This window comes from Panthera onca, chromosome D3, assembly GCF_046562875.1.
Source record: "Panthera onca isolate mPanOnc1 chromosome D3, mPanOnc1 haplotype 2, whole genome shotgun sequence".
Taxonomy (NCBI): domain Eukaryota; kingdom Metazoa; phylum Chordata; class Mammalia; order Carnivora; family Felidae; genus Panthera; species Panthera onca.
Window position 1 is genome coordinate 71228462 of NC_138350.1, and position 18495 is coordinate 71246956.

The 18495-nt window shown below is 35.9% G+C and overlaps 1 protein-coding gene across 2 annotated transcripts in view; it reads left to right on the forward strand.

The window, feature by feature from the left end:
- The window catches only part of DCC (DCC netrin 1 receptor), a 1134523-nt gene that overhangs the window by 512990 nt on the left and 603038 nt on the right, over positions 1-18495 (forward strand). For both annotated transcript variants that reach the window (XM_078435224.2, XM_078435225.2), the window contains exon 3: positions 9051-9335. In XM_078435224.2, coding sequence (XP_078291350.1) covers positions 9051-9335 — 285 coding nt within the window. The remainder of the gene's footprint in view (positions 1-9050; positions 9336-18495) is intronic.

Consider the following 18495-nt stretch of genomic DNA (forward strand, 5'->3'; position numbering starts at 1 on the left):
AGAATGTGCCATTTTCAGATTAGAATTTTTAAAAAGGAATAGGCCCAGTCTAGGGGTGTGCGGGTGGAGGGAGGCCTCCCTAGAGGCAGAGAGTCTTGGCATAAACCTGGACTGTGAAATGCTTTATTTCTACTTTTGCTTAAAAACCAAAGTAGTTTAGAATTCAGTGAATGAAAGTGCATGTCTAAGATATTCAAACTTTCTGACTGGATCCGATGGAAAGATTTCTCCTAGCCTGTGTGGTGTGTGTATGCATGGGTGGAAGGGTCCAGAGAGACTATTGTTCTCATTATTTTAATTCTGGGAGCCTAACACTTTTGATGTCCCTGCAGATTTAGCAGCTTTTCATTCATTGCCATGGTGATATTTTACCTCATTTTTTTAGCATCACAAAGGAAAAGCCTAAATGAAAAATGTTTGCTGCTTTTGCTATTAACATTTCTACTGCCTCAGTGACAGCCAGCAGTTACTGGTGTGCCTAGCTCCTGAGGAAATAGGTATTGGCTGGAATCTGATTGATGGCGGCAGCCATAGCCCAGGCTGTCCCAGCTGGGTAGGGGCTGGCCCGGGGACCACTGATAACGTTGTTCCCAAGGACACTGATTTGGAAGGAAGGATGATGGGGAAATCTCATTTAAAATGTATATCATTGGTCTACAGTTTAAACTTATGAGGCTGGGTAAAAAAGTTCATGGATGAACTAGGCATAGCTTCTTTTCTCTCCACCCGCCCCCTGCCGCTGCCCAAACATAATCCCTTTTCAAATGAAAGCCTTTATGGTTTGGCTTCATGTATGTTTATAAGACTTTCCTCTTTATCATGCCCCCTGAAGAGATACTTTCTCCTTCTCTTTATGCCTCCTTAGCCATTGATGTCCTTCCTAGACTTCCCAATGGTTAGACCCTATGATATTTGCCTAAACAAATTATTTTGTGGATAATGCATCTTTCTTTCATTCAGAAATATTTGATGGACAACCATATGCGATGCACTGTGCTAAGTGCTCAGAGTGCACAATATAATAGGCCTAGCCCTGCTTTTGTGGAATTTATGGATTAGCCGGGAAGATGGTTATTACATCAATTCCATAGTTAATTAATTACAATTGAAGTAAATGGTGCAAAAAAGTCATCTAGAGATGATTGGGTCTATCTAGGCTTGGGGGAGGCCTCTCTGAGGAATTGAGAATTCTGGTACTGAACTGGCATTGTTAAATCCCAGGTATTCAAGTGCTGTGTTACTGAAGGGCTTAAAAGAGTAAAACCTTCACTCCTTGCATGGGTAGGTAGTAAACATTTTAGAAAAGAATTGTAGTTATGGCTGTTTAAAGGCCTTGAGCAATATTACAAAGTAACATATATAAGTGAACCCCTAATGAATCCTTTTAGTGTTAAAATTCGTACTAAAGGAAAACTGAAGGATCTTATACAAAAACCACAATAAACAGGGTGAAATCCATCTCACCACGGTTCTTGCATAGTGGTTGTGTATCTCTTGCTAACAACACTTAAGGCTTACTGTAAAACTATAATTAGGGTAGTTGACATCAGTAAAATTTCTGATACTGAAGCCCAGCCACCTTTGCTGACTATTAGGAACCGATAAAATTTGAATTATAAGTGCTGTATTTCTCATTTCTAGGACAGGGGATAAAATGAAGCTCCCATACGTGTCTCACTTTTCCAAATTCAAAGCAGTATGTTCTCTCCTTTTAATAGTTCCCAAATGAATCCCTCCGGAATAAGTGGTGGCCTTTGTTAATGCACATAGGTACAGATATTATGTGAACCTGCAAGTTCACTGGTAGGGAACACTTCCAGCGAGTCCAGTGTGGCTAGATGATTTAAAACTGCTGAAGCATCCTGGGCCAGACTAAGTAGGAAGGTTGAAAGCTTGAGTGCAATTCATTCTTGGAAACAGCCTTTCCCAGAACCAAGGCTAACAGTGGAAGCCTTCCATGAAAGTACCAAAAATACGTTTGTTTTTTTGAAAAAAGTTTGTATGCTATTTTTAATAGTGTAGTATTTCAGGCCAAAGTTGGTCTCTGAGAATTCAACCCAGGGTAGAATGTACTTACTAAACAACAGAGTTTACCCAGCACTACGTGGCTCTTTGGGGGTTGAGGAGTGCAGGGGTACTGATCTATAGAAGAAACTCCCCTTGAGACATTACCATGGGTTGGGAAAATAAGGTGTGTTAAGAAGTATAATAATTCAATACTAAAAATTAATGTACATAATGTAAACATTTGAATGAGTTTTGCTCCTATTCTACTTCTGTCTGTAAAGTAGGGACACAGTTATAGGGCTATTGTGAGGATTAGGTAAGGTGATTTATGATAGTGCAAATGGTAACGCTGGCACCTTGTCAGAAGTCGGGTTAAATGGTGAGCTGGTTAAATGGTGAAGCATAAAGTGACCCTAGGTAATCTGGCACCCATGTGTGTTCTTTACCATCCCAGACTGCCACTGAGTATGTTAGATTGTGATAGAACCAACACTCAAATGCAGTTATCAACATCTGGATGTCTGCAATGCTCTTTTTAAACATTTAGAGTCACATAGAACCTCAACAAATATTTGTGTATTTTGTAGATATTTGACATACTCTGGAGATGTAAAATAAAATATCCTCCCTCAAAGAAAACCCTCACATATACAAATATGTAAACACTTTTTGGGCTTTTATTGGTACAACTGATATTGTCATATTATCTGTAAGTTATCAGTGCTGTAAAAATTCCAAAGATTTGTGAGATGATTTCCTGTAAGCAAGACTAGAGAAAAGGAAAATTTTTTAGTCAGTGCTTTTTAACTTTTTAAATATTTATTTATTTATTTAGAAAGACAGAGAGTGCACTCGGATGAGTAGAGGAAGGGCAGAGAGAGAGAGAAAGAGAGAGAGAGAGAGTCCCAATCATGCTCCAACTATGCCAACAGTGCAGAGCCCAAAGGGGGGCTCAGTCTCATGATCCGTGAAATTGTGACTTGAGCCGAAACCAAGAGTTGGATGCTTAGCGGAATGAGCCACCCAGGTGCTCCTTGAATCAGTACCTTAAGAATAACCACAATTTTGATAGGTGGATGTAAGGATAGAGGTTTTTGTTTTGTTTTGTTTTGGTTTTGGTTTTGGTTTTTAGAGGAGATATGAGAAACACAATTAAAAGGAAGCCAGCTTTAGGGAGTAGACCAGTTCAATAGATCAGGAATTGTTTTATAGGAGTTGTGGAAGTTGAGCCCAAAAGGTGCCTTGTGCTATATTCTTGGGTACCAGCTTCTGGGGTATAAGAATATACTGGAAAATTTGGAGGAGATTGGAGTTTCTTAAGTAAAGCAAAAACTTTGGTGATGTGAGAACACTGACCTTTTACTATGTTTGGAATGTATTAAGACAAGAAAAGAGTAGAGGTAAGAAGACCACTTGTGCTTTGATTACAGTGGATCAGATGTGTCTAAGCCAAACTTTTTTTTTTTTTTTTTCAAAAAAAGGCTCTTGTGGATCAGGTAGCTATTTTTCATGAGAATGTAGTTAAAATTATACTTGTATCTCTCTATGAATGAAACATGGGAATCATTTGTATTGCCTTAGAGCATTAAATGGCTCTTCCAAAAATACTGTATTTCATTCTTACGAGTTACAGTGAGTTTAATGTTCATTACTATGTGCTCATACTCATGCCTTGAAAATATAGTACTGAGGTGATGGCCTATAACTTCTTCTCTTAATACTGTTGCTGGGTTGTTACAGCACCAAGAGATGTGAGTGCTAGAATTCGGTACAATATTGGGAGCATTAGTTTAAGCCATAGAGAGCCTTGTAAACTTACAATTGCTTTTTGATGTGCTGGGTTTGCTTTGCAGAGACAAAAAGAAAAAGCTACAAATTAGGTTTATAATTTCTCACTGTGTCAAATAATCAACTATTTGAAAGTTTCAAACATTATTACATCATTAAATTTTAAATTGGATGCGATTCTGACCTTGTTTATTAAAATCTGAAATCATCATAGAGTGCATACTGAAAAAACATGTGGAATATTAGCCAATTTCATTAAGTCTAATTATATTAACATACAATTTTATGTCCTGTGTATGATTCTTCCAGCTAGTTGAAGTTTACATAAAGGAACCTGTTGTTGAGTATAAGTTTGAGTACAGGCATACCTTGTTTTATTGTAATTTGCTTTATTGGGCTTTATAGATACTGTATATTTTTTTTACGAATTGAAGGTTTGTGGCAATCCTGTGTCACCCACGTCTTTTGGCCCTATTTTCCCAACAGCATTTGGTCACTTTGTGTCTCTGTGTCACATTTTGGTAATTTTACAATGTTACAAACTTTTTTCATTATCATTATATTTGTTATGCTTATCTGTGATCAGTGATCTTTGATGTTACTATTGTAATTATTTTGGGGTGCCATGAACCACGCTCATCAAACATTGATCTATAAATATGCTGTGTGTTCTGACTGCTGCACCATCAGGCCATTCCCACATCCTCTCCCTCTCCTTGGGGTTCCCTTTTCCCTGAGACACAAAGATATTGAAATTAGATGATGAATAACCCTCTAGTGGCCTCTAAGTGTTGAAGTTAAAGGGAAAGTCATTCATGTCTCATTTTAAAACCAAAGCTAGAAGTTACTAAGTTTAGTAAGTTAGGTATATCAAAATCTAAGACAGGCCAAAAGCAAGGCTTCTTGCCCCAAACAATCAGCCAGATTGTGAATGTAGAGGAAAAGTTCTTAAAGGAAACTGAAAGTACTTCTTTAGTTAATACACAAATGATAAGAAAGTGAAACAGCCTGACTGCCAACAGGGAGAAAGTTTTAGCAGTTGGATAGAAGGTCAAACCAGCCACAACATTCTCTTCAGTCAAAGCCTAATCCAGAGCAAGACCCTAAGTCTCTTCAATTCTGTGAAGACTGAGAGAGGTGAAGAAGCTGCAGAAGGAATGTTTGGAGCTAGCAGTGGTTGGTTGATGAAGTTTAAGGAAAGAATCCTTTCTTATGATATCAAAATGCAAGGAGAAACAGCAAATGATGATACAGGAGCTGCAGCAAGTTATCCAAAAGGTCTAGCTAAGATAATTAATGAAGGCTACAACAGACAACAGATTTTCAATGTAGACAAAAAAAAAAACCTTCTATTGAAAGAAGATGCCATCTAGGACTTCCATGGCTAGAGAGGGGAAGTCAAAGCTTCAAAGGACAGGCTAACTCTCTTGTTAGAGGCTAATGTAACTGGTAACTTTAAGTTGAAGCCAGTGCTCATTTGCCATTCTGAAAATCATAGGGCTCTTAAGAATCGTGTTAAATCTAGTTTGCCTATGCTCTGTAAATGCAACAACAAAGCCTAGATAACAGCATATCTGTTTGCAACATGGTTTACTAAATATTTTAAGCCTATTGTTGAGACATTCTGCACAGAAAAAAAAAACTCCTTTCAAAATATTACTACCCTTTGACAATGCACTTGGTCACCTAACAGCCCTGGTGGAGATGCACAATATGATTAATGTTTTCATGCCTGCTAGCGCAATATCCATTCTGCAACTCATGGATCAAGAGTAATTTTGACCTCCCAGTCTTATTATTTAAGAAATACATTTTGTAAGGCCAAATCTGCCATAGATAGTGACTCCTCTGATACAATAGGGCAGAGTCAATCTCTTCTACAAGAGATTCACCATTCTAGATGCCACTAAGCATATTTATGATTCATGGGGAGAAGTCAAAATACTAACATTAATAGGAGTTTGGAAGAAGTTGATTCCAACCCTCATGGATGACTTGGAAGGGTTCAAGACTTCAGTGGAGGAAGTAACTGCAGATGTTGATGGAAATAGCAAGAGAACAAGATTTGGAAGTGGAGCCAGAAGGTATGACTGAATTGCTTCAATCTGATGATAAAACTCAACAGATGAGGAGTTGCTTCTTATGGATGAGCAAAGAAAGTAGTTTCTTGAGATGCATTCTACTCCTGGTCTTCACTGCTATGAAGATTGTTGAAATGAAAATCAAGGATTTGGGATATTACATAAACTTAGTTGAATAAGTAGCAGCAAAATTTGAGAGGACAGACTCCAATTTTGAAAGAAGTTCTACTCTGGGTAAAATGCTATCAAACAGCGTCACATGCTACAGAGAAATTGTTTGTGAAACTAACAATTGATCAATGCAACAAACTTCATTGTTGTTTTATTTTAAGAAATTGCCACGGCCACCCCAGCTTTCAGCAGCCACCGCCTTGATCAGTCAGCATCCATCAACATCGAGGCAAGACCCTCCTACTGGAAAAAGATTTCAACTTGGTGAAAGCCCAGATGATGCTTAGCATTTTTTTTTTATCAATAAAGTACTTTTCAATTAAAGCATCTTACATAATAATATCGCACACTAAATAGATTACAGTATAGTGTAAACATAGCTTTTATATGAGCCAGCAAAACAAAGTTCATTTTACTTACTTTATTGCAATATTCACTTTATTATGGTGTTCTAGAATTGAACCCACCATATCCCTAAGGTATGCTTATGCCCTTTCATTTAATATTTTATTCTATACTTGAGAATTTAGTAAATGGGTTTTTGGATCACCACATTTAGATGTAAAATAAGTATTGCGAATTTTATCTAATGTATATAACTTATACAAGACCATAGAGTTGAATATACATAAGTATCCAGATATTTTTATCAACTTATTCAAAATATTTTATTCTTACCTGTGTTGCATAAATAATATAATTTGTATGTGTAGATAAATTATTCCCAACCATATTTCCTTAACTACAAAACAAAATACTAGAAGTAGAGGCCAAGAAGAAAATGATTAAATTAAAAAAAAAAAAAAAACCCTCACAACATCTGGCTAACTATTCATTGCAGTTTTGCCTTGTGTAGTGTATACAAGCCATTCTCTGTTTAATTACATGCTTTAAATCTACATTTTAGCCAATTGGTTATAGGTTAATGTACGTCTTTTGAATAGACTTTAGACACTACACTACAAGGAGTATAGAAATTGGACTTTGAACAATTTCTTTAGCCAGGACACAAGTTAGCAGAATCCTTTTGGTCTCTTTACTCAGCGGTTAATCCAGCATAGTTCTAGATTAATTCTGAATACTAAATAAAAATAGAATTATGCATGCAGCTGGCACCCCCTGTAGATATATTTGTAGTGTTGAGGTAACCAAATCCAGGCATCCAGATTTCAGAGCCCTAACTGGGGATCCAGATGAGTAATTTTAGTACCTTATGTGTGGGATACATTTTGACTGATAAATTAATATTTCCACAAGTATGAATGGTTCTGTATGGTCTAGGGTTAATCATTCTTACTAAAGAACAAACTTAATATTGCCTCTATAGATCTGCAGGCCTGTTAATGTGAGTGGAGATATAATGAGTGATAAACCACCTTTGGCAGCTTCTACCTATTCCACATGCAATATTGATGTAATTTCCTATTTCCTAGATTCAGTTATCTGGCAGTTCAAATATTCTAATCCCTGAAAGAAATATGAAATTCCACTGTCACCTAGGGAAGGCGCCTTCTCTACAGCCTTTCTGATTGTTTCCCATATTAAATTATGATGTTTTAAGTAAGTCATCTTGCCTTTCCCCTTTTGACTGAAACAAAAATTTTATCATATTGTAGGGAAAGTTAGTTTGTAAGAATTAATAGACCAAAAAATAAAACTAATAGTTCAAACTGAGCACAAGTAGAATTGGCTACTGACTACATATTGATGGAAAATTTATTGTTAAAATTTGGACCTGGACCTAGAAAATTTTGACTTGGTTAAAACAAATCTATAAAATTACAAAAATCATGGTAACATAAAATATGATCAGAAAAACTTGACGTAAATGATGAATGAGTTAAATTTTATTGTGAAATACACACACAATGAAGACAATTCCAGTAAGATTAAAATGAAAATAAAAATATTAGAATATAACTGTAATGAACGAAACCTGAGTCAAAGAATTTAAAATTATTTAATGAAATTAACTGCAAAATAAAATCTCCAATGTTATATCAGTGATGGCATAATTCATTCAAATGTGTTTGTAATCACTTTTTAAAAGTTTTCATGGTCAAAGCACTGTGGTCATAAATATCCATCTGTTCACAAGAAGGGGATTCAAGAGGGCAGAATCAAAATATTTCCTACCCTTCTCATGTACATCATGATGGAGGAGGCTCCTTTCACTGCGTTCATGCTCAGTAATGATTAATTAATTTTACTTTTGTCGTTTCTTTTTTCCCCTACATTTGCTTAATCATCCATATGATTGCATCTTTTTCACCTGTTATTGAATATGGACATCACAGTGGTTGTGTGAGTTGAGTTGGCTCTTATCCCCTATTATAGCCCATAGAAATGAAACAAGTTACCAAAGAACTCGTACAGAGTAGGTGGCCCAGCCAAGCTAGAAACACAAACTAGTCTAATTCATTTTCTCAGTATAACACAACCATAACTTGAAAATACTGATGATCATTTACCTTAAGCAGTCAACTCCTATGAGAGTGTTTTCTGTTATTGCAATTGGTGGTTAATGTCCCCCATCTTTCTTGAAATTGCTCTAGGCTAAGCAGGATGGCCAGTCCTTCATGAATCCCCATAACTTCATAGTCCTTTGTCCAAAGCCATGTACTAGGAAGCACAAAGGACCGGGATTCAAAAGAACCAGGTCTTATTTGCAGAATTGTGGAATTTTATGTCTCTGAACCTCAGTTCCCTCATGTCTAAAGTTAAGATGACCTTGCCTGCTGTGTTTATTTTACAAGACTGTTTTATGAATGAATAATAACAAAATAGTAAGCTTCTAGAGATTAATGGCAACATCTTTATCAATTTTTTAGCCACAGAAACTATTGTAATGTCGGATGCATAAAATATAAAGAGCAAAGGAGATGAAATTGGACAAAATATAAAATACAATTTTCTACAAAGAGTACAGGTGTGATTATTTTTATTAGTGATTATTGTACCTTATCTGAAAGATTTGTCCTTCCTTCTTTGTTTTTCCCCTAGGACCACTGAGGTTCCTATCGCAGACAGAATCTGTCACGGCCTTTATGGGAGACACAGTGCTACTCAAGTGTGAGGTTATTGGGGAGCCTATGCCAACAATACATTGGCAAAAAAACCAACAAGACCTGATTCCCATCCCAGGTGATTCCCGAGTGGTGGTGTTGCCCTCTGGAGCCTTGCAGATCAGCAGACTTCAACCTGGGGACACTGGAATCTATCGATGCTTAGCCCGGAATCCAGCCAGCTCAAGAACAGGAAACGAAGCAGAAGTCAGGATTTTGTCAGGTACTGCTGTGCTCAATAAAGAGCAGAATTATATTCTTTGAAGTAGTTTGAACAACGATTTTCCCTTTAACAAATACTTTGTAATTGTTTTTTAAGTTCTGTACTGTTCGGGAGTTTTGTTTCATATTCCTTTCTTTCTTTCTAAGTGAGTCATTAGATGAGGGTAAGTCAAAAGCATTCCTTATTCTTCCCAGTGTTGTGTTGAAGTTTGTGGAGAAACAGGTATTTTCCTTATATTTGGCTTCATTTTCGTATGTATTCACTCATCCTATTAATATACAAATCTTTGCATAAAGTTCACTGCTAAGCATTTTTAAAAGTTTATTTATTTATTTTTGAGAGAGAGAGAGAATGAATGAATGAATGAATGTGCACAAGTAGGGGAGGGGCAGAGAGAGAGAGAGAGAGAGAGAGAGAGAGAATCTGAAGTAGGTTCTAGGCTCTGAGCTGTGAGCACAGAGTCCAACATGGATTTCACCCCTTGAACCCTGAGATCATGACCTGAGCCAAAATCAAGAGTTGGATGCTTAACTGCCTGAGTCACCCAGGTAATCCCACTGCTAAGCACTTTTAATGTATTATTTTATTTTCCTGTGATAACATTCTAAGAGGTAGTTATTATTATCCCCATTTTCAGAGGATGAGAGTGAGGTTCAGCAAGAACCTTCCCCAGGTTAATACTGAACATTCATTTGCTCGTCAATTCATATACTCATTTCTGAGAAACATTGGACTAAGTACAGGGATATGGCAATGATTAAGACTGACACAGAGTCTTGCTTATTAGAGTGCTGGATGAATATGGACATGTAGGTCATTACAATAAAGTGTGACTGATTTTATGATAAAGGAAGTTGTTTGTCTCTACCTCTTATCTTCCTTTCTCTTATCTGGCACATCTAAGACTTTGGGCTCCTTTTCTTCTGCTACATAACCAGAGGTTAGACTGGATATTTTCTAACATCTCTCTCTTCCAATAACTGCTACTATCTTCTATCTATGTAGTATCTACTTTCCCATTTAATCACACTATAGGGTTTACAGATACTTACTTGTGAGAATCACAAAGAAGACACACACTTGAGTAATTGTGACAGACTTCCTATCAAAGCACTGATGTTGGCTTTTGTCTCCACATGCTGTGTGCAGTTATCACAAGTCCTTCAGCTACAGAGAGGGTAATATTCCTAAGTCCACTTCAAAAGCAAACTGGCAATTTGAACATATCTAGGTACTACGATAAGGACATCTCTGAAACCTCTTCTAATTCTTTTGTGTATTCTCTCCTCCATCAGTCACAGGGATACTGACTTATACATGTCAATAACCATCAGCACCACTGCTTCCTTTCATCCGCTAGGCAGTGACAGATGCTAATGTAGCATTTATTCCCAACACATACATGCATTTATTTAGGCATCCATTAGATACACAAAAATTTTAAATATTTATATTCATATGTCCTTAATAATGCATCTAAGTCAATCAGATGGGAAGCCTAGGTAAGTCACACAGAAAATTGGCAAGACTATGTTAGGCTATCTTAATATGAGTGAAAAGTCTGTTTTCCAGTGGTATTAAGAGATAAAGTTGGACTAATTAAATATTAAATCTGAAGTGGAAAGTTTTGAAAGACACAGAGACATAAGCATCAGATCACCCTTTACATTTATTTATTCACCTTGTAAAACACATTTGCATTCTAATCCATGGAGATTTATTTAAAGCCAAATTTCATCTTGTTAATTTGGTGAAAATCAAGAATATGTTGGTATACTTTGGAGGTGTGTGGGCATTTTTTATGTGAATGGAAATTGTATTTTTTAAAAATCATTACATACAATGAGAAATTTTCTCCGAGTTCTATCATTTCAAATATAAGCTTCCAAAAGGATTTATGACCTGAGGTAATACACACACACACACACACACACACACACACACACACACACAGTTTTCATACTTGGTTAAGCCTGTCTCGCATGCTATTGACCACATAAAGGCTCCGCTGAAGGAGCATATGTTTGTTTCACTTATCCCTGAGTTTGCAAGTTGCTTTAGAGGTCAAATACACAAATCCACTGTGAGTGCAAAATTGAATGAGAGAATGAATGAATAAATGAATGAATGGTCAATCCCAGCCTCTTTTAATTGCTGCTTATGGTTTTCTCATTTTTAAAATCATGCTAATCCCTTCTGAATGAATTTCTGTTTTCTATAAGTACCAATCTGAGGAAGTAATAAATTAGATACATAGATGACCCACTCTCTCTTCTAATGCTTATTTAATCAGGTAAGATGGAGTCAATTAAAATAGAAAACCATCAAAGTATTACCATGACTTAGAAGCATTAAAGTGGTTTCTGAATGGTCACCACTCTTTAAAATAATATATTCTTCGTGGTCATTTAAGTACCATCTTGACTGATGAAGTTATTTGTTTTTGGATTAGCTTTAAACATAAACACTAATGTGTGTAGAAAGTTATCTAGTACTAATTCATATATAATTTGATGTTCTTATTCAAGTTTATACAAAATAAAAGTCACCCCTTTTATATATCAGATGCCCGATATCACCAAGTTAACTGAGTTCTATTAAATTCAGATTTTAAGAATCAAAGAGTTGTTTTGAAATGTTGCCTTTCAACGAGCAATTTCAGTTTATTTACTAACTAACTAAATGAGTACCTTATTCAACAAACTCTCCAGTGAATTTTATAGACCTGCTATCATGCTGGTTGCTTGGAATACAAACTTGGGAGACTGTGCCCTAAGACAGCAATAGTGTAGTGGGGAAAATAGACAATGAAAGTGGATTGTGCTGTGAAGGACGTAACAGTGGTATTCCCTTACATAGAGAGAAACACCAGGTGCCAGTTATGAAGAGCAAAGAAGTGTACACCAGGACAAAAGTATAGCATCAGCACAGCATAGAGAAAGGAGATGTAATAGCTTTTCAGGGGACCTGCACTTAGTTGTTTTAACTGGATCATAGGGCACAGATGTGTTGGAGGGGACAAACTGGAAGTAAGGAAGATAAACTGGACGAATGAAGTTAAGGTAGAATGTGGGGCATTAACCTGGAGAGAATTGACCAACAGTGGCTACTAAAAGGCTATCAGGCAGGATTGAGAAATGAAGATGAGAGAGGAGATCTTAATTAAGGTGAGGTCTTAGAAACATACCGATTATGAGGGAGAGAATGGAGTCTGGGCTCAGTAAAATCTAGATAGTCACACTTTTCTGTGAGATTGGCAATGGAATTGGTGGTATTGTGTTCAAGAAAAATTATAAACTTTTAAATGAGATTTCCCCGTAACATTTTACACTTTCCAGATTAAATGAATAATTACTTATTTCATTCAAAGTTAGGGAAATTGGTAACTAATGTGTTGACTAATGTTTTAAGGCAGAAATTGAATTCTTGCTTGTGAGGACTTGTACATTTTTAACAGACTAATGTAACAGAGTAAATTAGTATTAAATTGTTGTAAAGGGGTTTTGTTTTGAAATACTGACAATACAGTACTGAATAAGGTTGCGATGGTTTAAAGCATTTCGTGATGGAGAATATATGAGGTATTGAGGGGCCACTGGGATTGTCAGGTTCAGTTTATTTAGTTCTCATGACATCTGAGTGCCAAGCAGTAGATTGAATTGATGAATTATAAATCTGCTTTGGGTACTAGGTTGAGTGAAATAACTGGCCCATACATTGGAGCTCTTATTTCAGTTTTCTTAATGGCCTAATTGAATTGATCAATTGGTAATCCAATCTATTGTTCATTCGTTTAGCTGCAATTAAATGACTCTGGGTCTTGGAAAGACCTGAACTCTAAATATCTATACAATTAGAAGCATTGGCTTTTAATGGAATACATTGGACTAAAGTATATTTTGAATGATTTTTCTCTCTAATATTTATTTTCATTGAAATGCATTTTAACAAAAACCGTTTCAAAATTCATATTATTTAAAGGAAAATATATACATACATACATATATATATATATATAGTTTTAAAACAAAATATTTCAGAACTGTGTTTATCACCAAGAATCTATTACTGATGGATACATAAAACTTTTTGGTTTGACTGAATATTGCTTGTATTTCAAAATTAATTACCTTTTGCTACCATTAGTTTTTATAATTTCCCAGAATAGTAGTCTATAAGAGAAAACAAAGAAGACACATTCTTTGTTTTTTTTAAATTTTTTTAATGTTTATTTATTTTTGACAGAGACAGAGAGAGAGAGAGACAGAGCATGAGCGGGGGAGGGGCAGAGAGAGAGGGAGACACAGAATCCGAAGCAGGCTCCAGGCTCTGAGCTGTCAGCACAGAGCCTGACGCAGGGCTCAAACTCACAGACCGCGAGATCATGACCTGAGCCCAAGTCGGACACTCAACCGACTGAGCCACCCAGGCGCCCCATCTTTGTTTTTTAAATTTACCATTGAGCCAGACAGTTAATTCATGTAACTATATTACTAACATAAGGGAAGGAGTTGTAAATTCAGGTAAACATATCTAGTTCCAAATCAGCACAGACAAGGGATAAGTCAATTTTAGGTGGAAAATTTGCAGACTGTTTGTAGAGATTATTCCTTTTCTAGATATTCAGATGATAACCATTTGTAGAATGATAGCAGATGATAAATCTGGAATGAGAAGTTGAATTTCTTTTACGGAGAACATTGAATCCCGTGTCTAGAAATTTAGACTTGATTCTATTCACTTTACTCATGGTTGGCATCCTTGAAGGTTTTTCAGTAATATGTATCATGATATAAGTACACTCACAGAAAAGTAGGAATAAGAAAGTGAAGAGCAAATTGAATTAACTTATAACCTGGTATTTTTGTACCATACTTAATGTTTTTCATTGCACTAAAGGATTTTCCCATAGTCTGACTTTTTATTTAGGTTAGTTTTGAATAAAACTATTTCTTATGCTGTGCTATAAACAGAATGCTATTCGCCTTTCGTAGATCTAAGTTGGATAAAATGGATTTTTCTGCTTCTCTCTTACATGTACTTAGAAAAGAATGAAATATGACTATATTATATTTGAACCATGTTTCCTAAATAGTAAATCAGATTTAATTCAGATTGCATGAAGGAGTCAGCATGTGGATTACCACGATCTATTTCATATTGAGTTACTATCAATCAATTGAAATATTATTATAATAAATTGCTAAAAGCATAGAGTATGACACCAGACTAAGTACTAATCTCAGTCCTATCACTTACTAGTGGTGCAATTTAGCACAGGTTACTTATCTAAATCTTTGTTTATTTTGCAAAATGTAGAGAGTAATGTTACTTATTTATTAGAGTGGTTCTGAGGTTTTAACTTAAGAGGCCAAATACAATGCCTGTAATTGCTAAGTCCTTATTAACTATTGTAATTACTTTGGCATTTTAGAAATTCCAGTCTTAAGCAGTTTGATTCTCATGTCAATATTATTTATCTGATTGTAAATTACCTGATTTTGATTCTGGATATCTAAGTGTTCATTTGTTTGGTGGTAGTTAATTACACATACTTAACGCTATTTATCCATAGTATCATCTGTTTCTGCATTTGCTTTTCATGTCTATTAAAAGGCAGACTATAATTCAACTGTTTCTTTAGTAATACATTGCTACATGATTTTCACCCCACCTTGCTGTCAACATTATTTTGTTTACTATCTAAAATATTGCAAGAGGCACTGGCTTAGGAATGAGTTAGAAGATAAATAAGACTTCTGGTATTTGATCTTTATTAGGTATTACCAATTCACTGAATCTTATAAAATCCTTATTTTCCTTGTCTTTTAAGAGAAGAGGTTGGTCTAGAGCAGTCTTTCCAAATTTTCTCACTACCAAGACTCTCATTTATTATTTCATCCCACATTCATCTCCAACTCTGCCATTGCAATCACAGTGTTTAAAAGTTCAAGTTTTCTAGACAGACTCTAATTGTTAAAAACTATGAGGCCATGCTAAAACACAATAATAATGGTCAAAAATCAATCTCATAAACTATGAGACTGTCTTACTTTTAAATTAATTTAAAAAACAATGGTTTTGAGGTGGTTTATATTGTCATAAAAAGCACACCAAAGGAAAATAAGATAACTTCTATTGTATACCACTGACCATACAGTGAAATGACCAAGTTGCATATCATGATGTGCTCTACTCCTTTACCCCCAACCATAATAGCTTTGGCTTGCCCTCTTTGAGAACAGGGGCTGAACAGAGCATGGAAACCAGTGGATAGTCATGCTATATTAGAATTAGTTTTGCAGGTCAGGTCTTTTAACAAATGTAAGACAGTAGAGATAATCAGTATTTCCTAAAGAGTTGATGAAATTCCATTTAGATGCAACCACGTTTATATGCTAGTAAGCCTAAAGTTTATATGTTAGTAAGCCTAAGGTGACTTACAGTGGATAAGTAGACAATATGTGTTTGATTCTTGAACTTGTTAAAAAAAAAAAGTCTTCATCCCTCAGTGCTGTTTTGGGGATATCAACCTACTCCAGGACTCCAAGTTAAAAGTACTTGAAATACTGGGGGATTGGTTACATTTTTTCTTGCCATGTCTGTCATTCTAATGTTACTAGTGATCTCTCCCTCACTAGATCCACTAATTTTTCGATTTTCATTCTGGACCTTGTGTGATATTAGATACTATTTATATGATCTCCTCTAAACTTCCATCCCCTGATGTGTTGCTATTTCATACAAGGTCAAAAGCAAAAACGATATACTTGAGATTGTTCTCTGTAAGGAGGAATGAAGATTTCTTGACAAAGAGAGAGTATTTCTTTCCCAAGAGTCTTTTGGGGCTGATATATAGTCAGCTCTGCATTTACTAGGATTATGACACTTATCCTCCCTAGGGTAGTTGACTGAAGAGAGCAGCAGTCTGCCTTGACTCATAAACAAGACACTTTTTCTGAGCATATGTGGAAGCCCAACCTATATCCTATTAGTGTAAAAGTCACAAAAAATCAGTGAAAGGATGGGTGGAGCTTCCTTTTCTGGTCCTGCTTGATATCAGTTTATTCCTGGAGCATAAAAAACACATATTTAGTCATGAGTTAATGAGCATACCTTTATTATTCAACATTGACCAAATAGGAAATAACACAAGTACTTTTTTGGTTCTTTATCAAAAACAAAAGTTGGAGTAAATAATCCATTACTTTTCTAGAAAATTTTAAATTCTGCTTTACGCATGTATATAAATTATGAAGATTTCTGGGTTCCCTAAACTAACTTTGACACATCATAATGGCAACATTTGTTTTCTGGGACTCTACCATCAGCTGTAAAACTACAAAAAAAAATCATTCTATAAATATAAAACCACTTCCTTCAACCCTGCTACAAAATGAAACTGATAGACTCAAAATTTGCCCGTGAGACACAGGGATACAGCCATATGCCAATGGTAAGAATAGACACTCTGCTTTCTTCTTCCAAACTCTATCTACAAATAGCAGTATGTGTGTGTACATGGAGAAAGAAAGAGGAAATATGAACAGATGTAGGAATATTTACAGAGAGGGAATGTCATTTTTAGTACTGAATTGGTGTAAATGAGGAAGGGAAGTAATAGAATCATAGAGGGATGAATACTAGCTCCTGAGAAATGGTTTCTTTCTCCTACCCTGTTCAAAGCTCTTTGGCTTTCAGCCAGATGGAGTTTTCTTTTCTTTTTTTATTAAATAAATTTTGATTTTCCTGTGATCACCTTGGATTAAGCTGGTTTTTAATAAAATACACTCTAAACACAGAGTTAGAAGGAGTTCCATGGAATTTTTCACTCAGAGCACATATTATTATATCTGCTTTGGTTTGAAGGCACACGGTACCTGCTGAATTTCCTGAAACAGAACTAGATGGGGGATGGCTACGGATCCAGCAGGTAAACAGTATGTTAGCTTGAAATTGAGGATGTAGTCAGGAAACCAGCTCTGTGAAGTTAAATTAATTTGTAACTCTTATGCCTGGGAAGAAATCAAAGACAATACCCCACTGTCGCCTGCAGTGTCCTTTCATTTCCAATTGGAAAAGTGTTTGATATTCCATTGAGTCAGTCATTTAATAAAGAAAACCAAAGAGTATACAATAAGGGCAGGGGGAAAGATTCTGTATTCAGGAAGCATCAAAATTAAAAGCAAGCGCTGGTTATTTTGAGGAAGATAGTTATTAAATTGTGAACACCGGTATTTTTGTCTGGTGGCCCAGACACCAACAGTCCATAATTAAATTTCTCTCTGCCTCAGTTATTCTTGAGATTCAGCTATGCAGGTTTAGTGTTGAGATCCATAAACAATAATTGAGGAAAATGGCCCCATTAAAAGAAAGTCATTGTCATCGCAGGGTGAGCATGCATTCCACTCATTGGTTACATCAAATGTCCTAGAATAGTAATAAAGAGAGTCACCTTTCACTATAAAATGTATCCAGCATTGGATGACATATGTAATCAGTCCAGTTTTCTATCATGAGGTAAGACAAAATCATGTGGCCCTGACACATTTGGGCCTGCAAATGCAGAGTCCAATTTAGCTTCTAGCTGGCCTCAGAGACTCAATTTGGCTACGTTAGTGTCTGATAGAATTTTTTTTTATTGAAATGCCCTTAAATAGAACATACTCTCCCTACTTTCACTAGTGTGCCTCCCCATGTCTCTTTGGGTAATGAGCTCTGAAGACAGTGGAGTTTTTATTTCCAAATATGTGAAATGTAGGTAAATGTGTCAGGTTATATGGTCCAAGATGCTTCTTGATTTTTTTTTTAATTTAATTTTTTAAATTTTTTAAATGTTTATTTAATTTTTGAAAGAGAGAGAGAGACAGAACACAAGCAGGGGAAGGGCAGAGAGAGAGGGAAACACAGAATCCGAAGCAGGCTCCAGGCTCTGAGCTGTCAGCACAGAGCCCAATGCAGGGCTCGAATCTATCAACTGTGACATCATGACCTGAGCCAAATTCAGACCCTTAACCAACTGAGCCACCCATTTGTCCTGTTGATTTTTAATCGATTGCTGAAAGACAGTGATTGGAAATAGTTAAGATTTTTACCGCCCTCACAAATGCAAATAAATAATAATGATAATAACAGAAATAATAGTAATAACAATAATAAT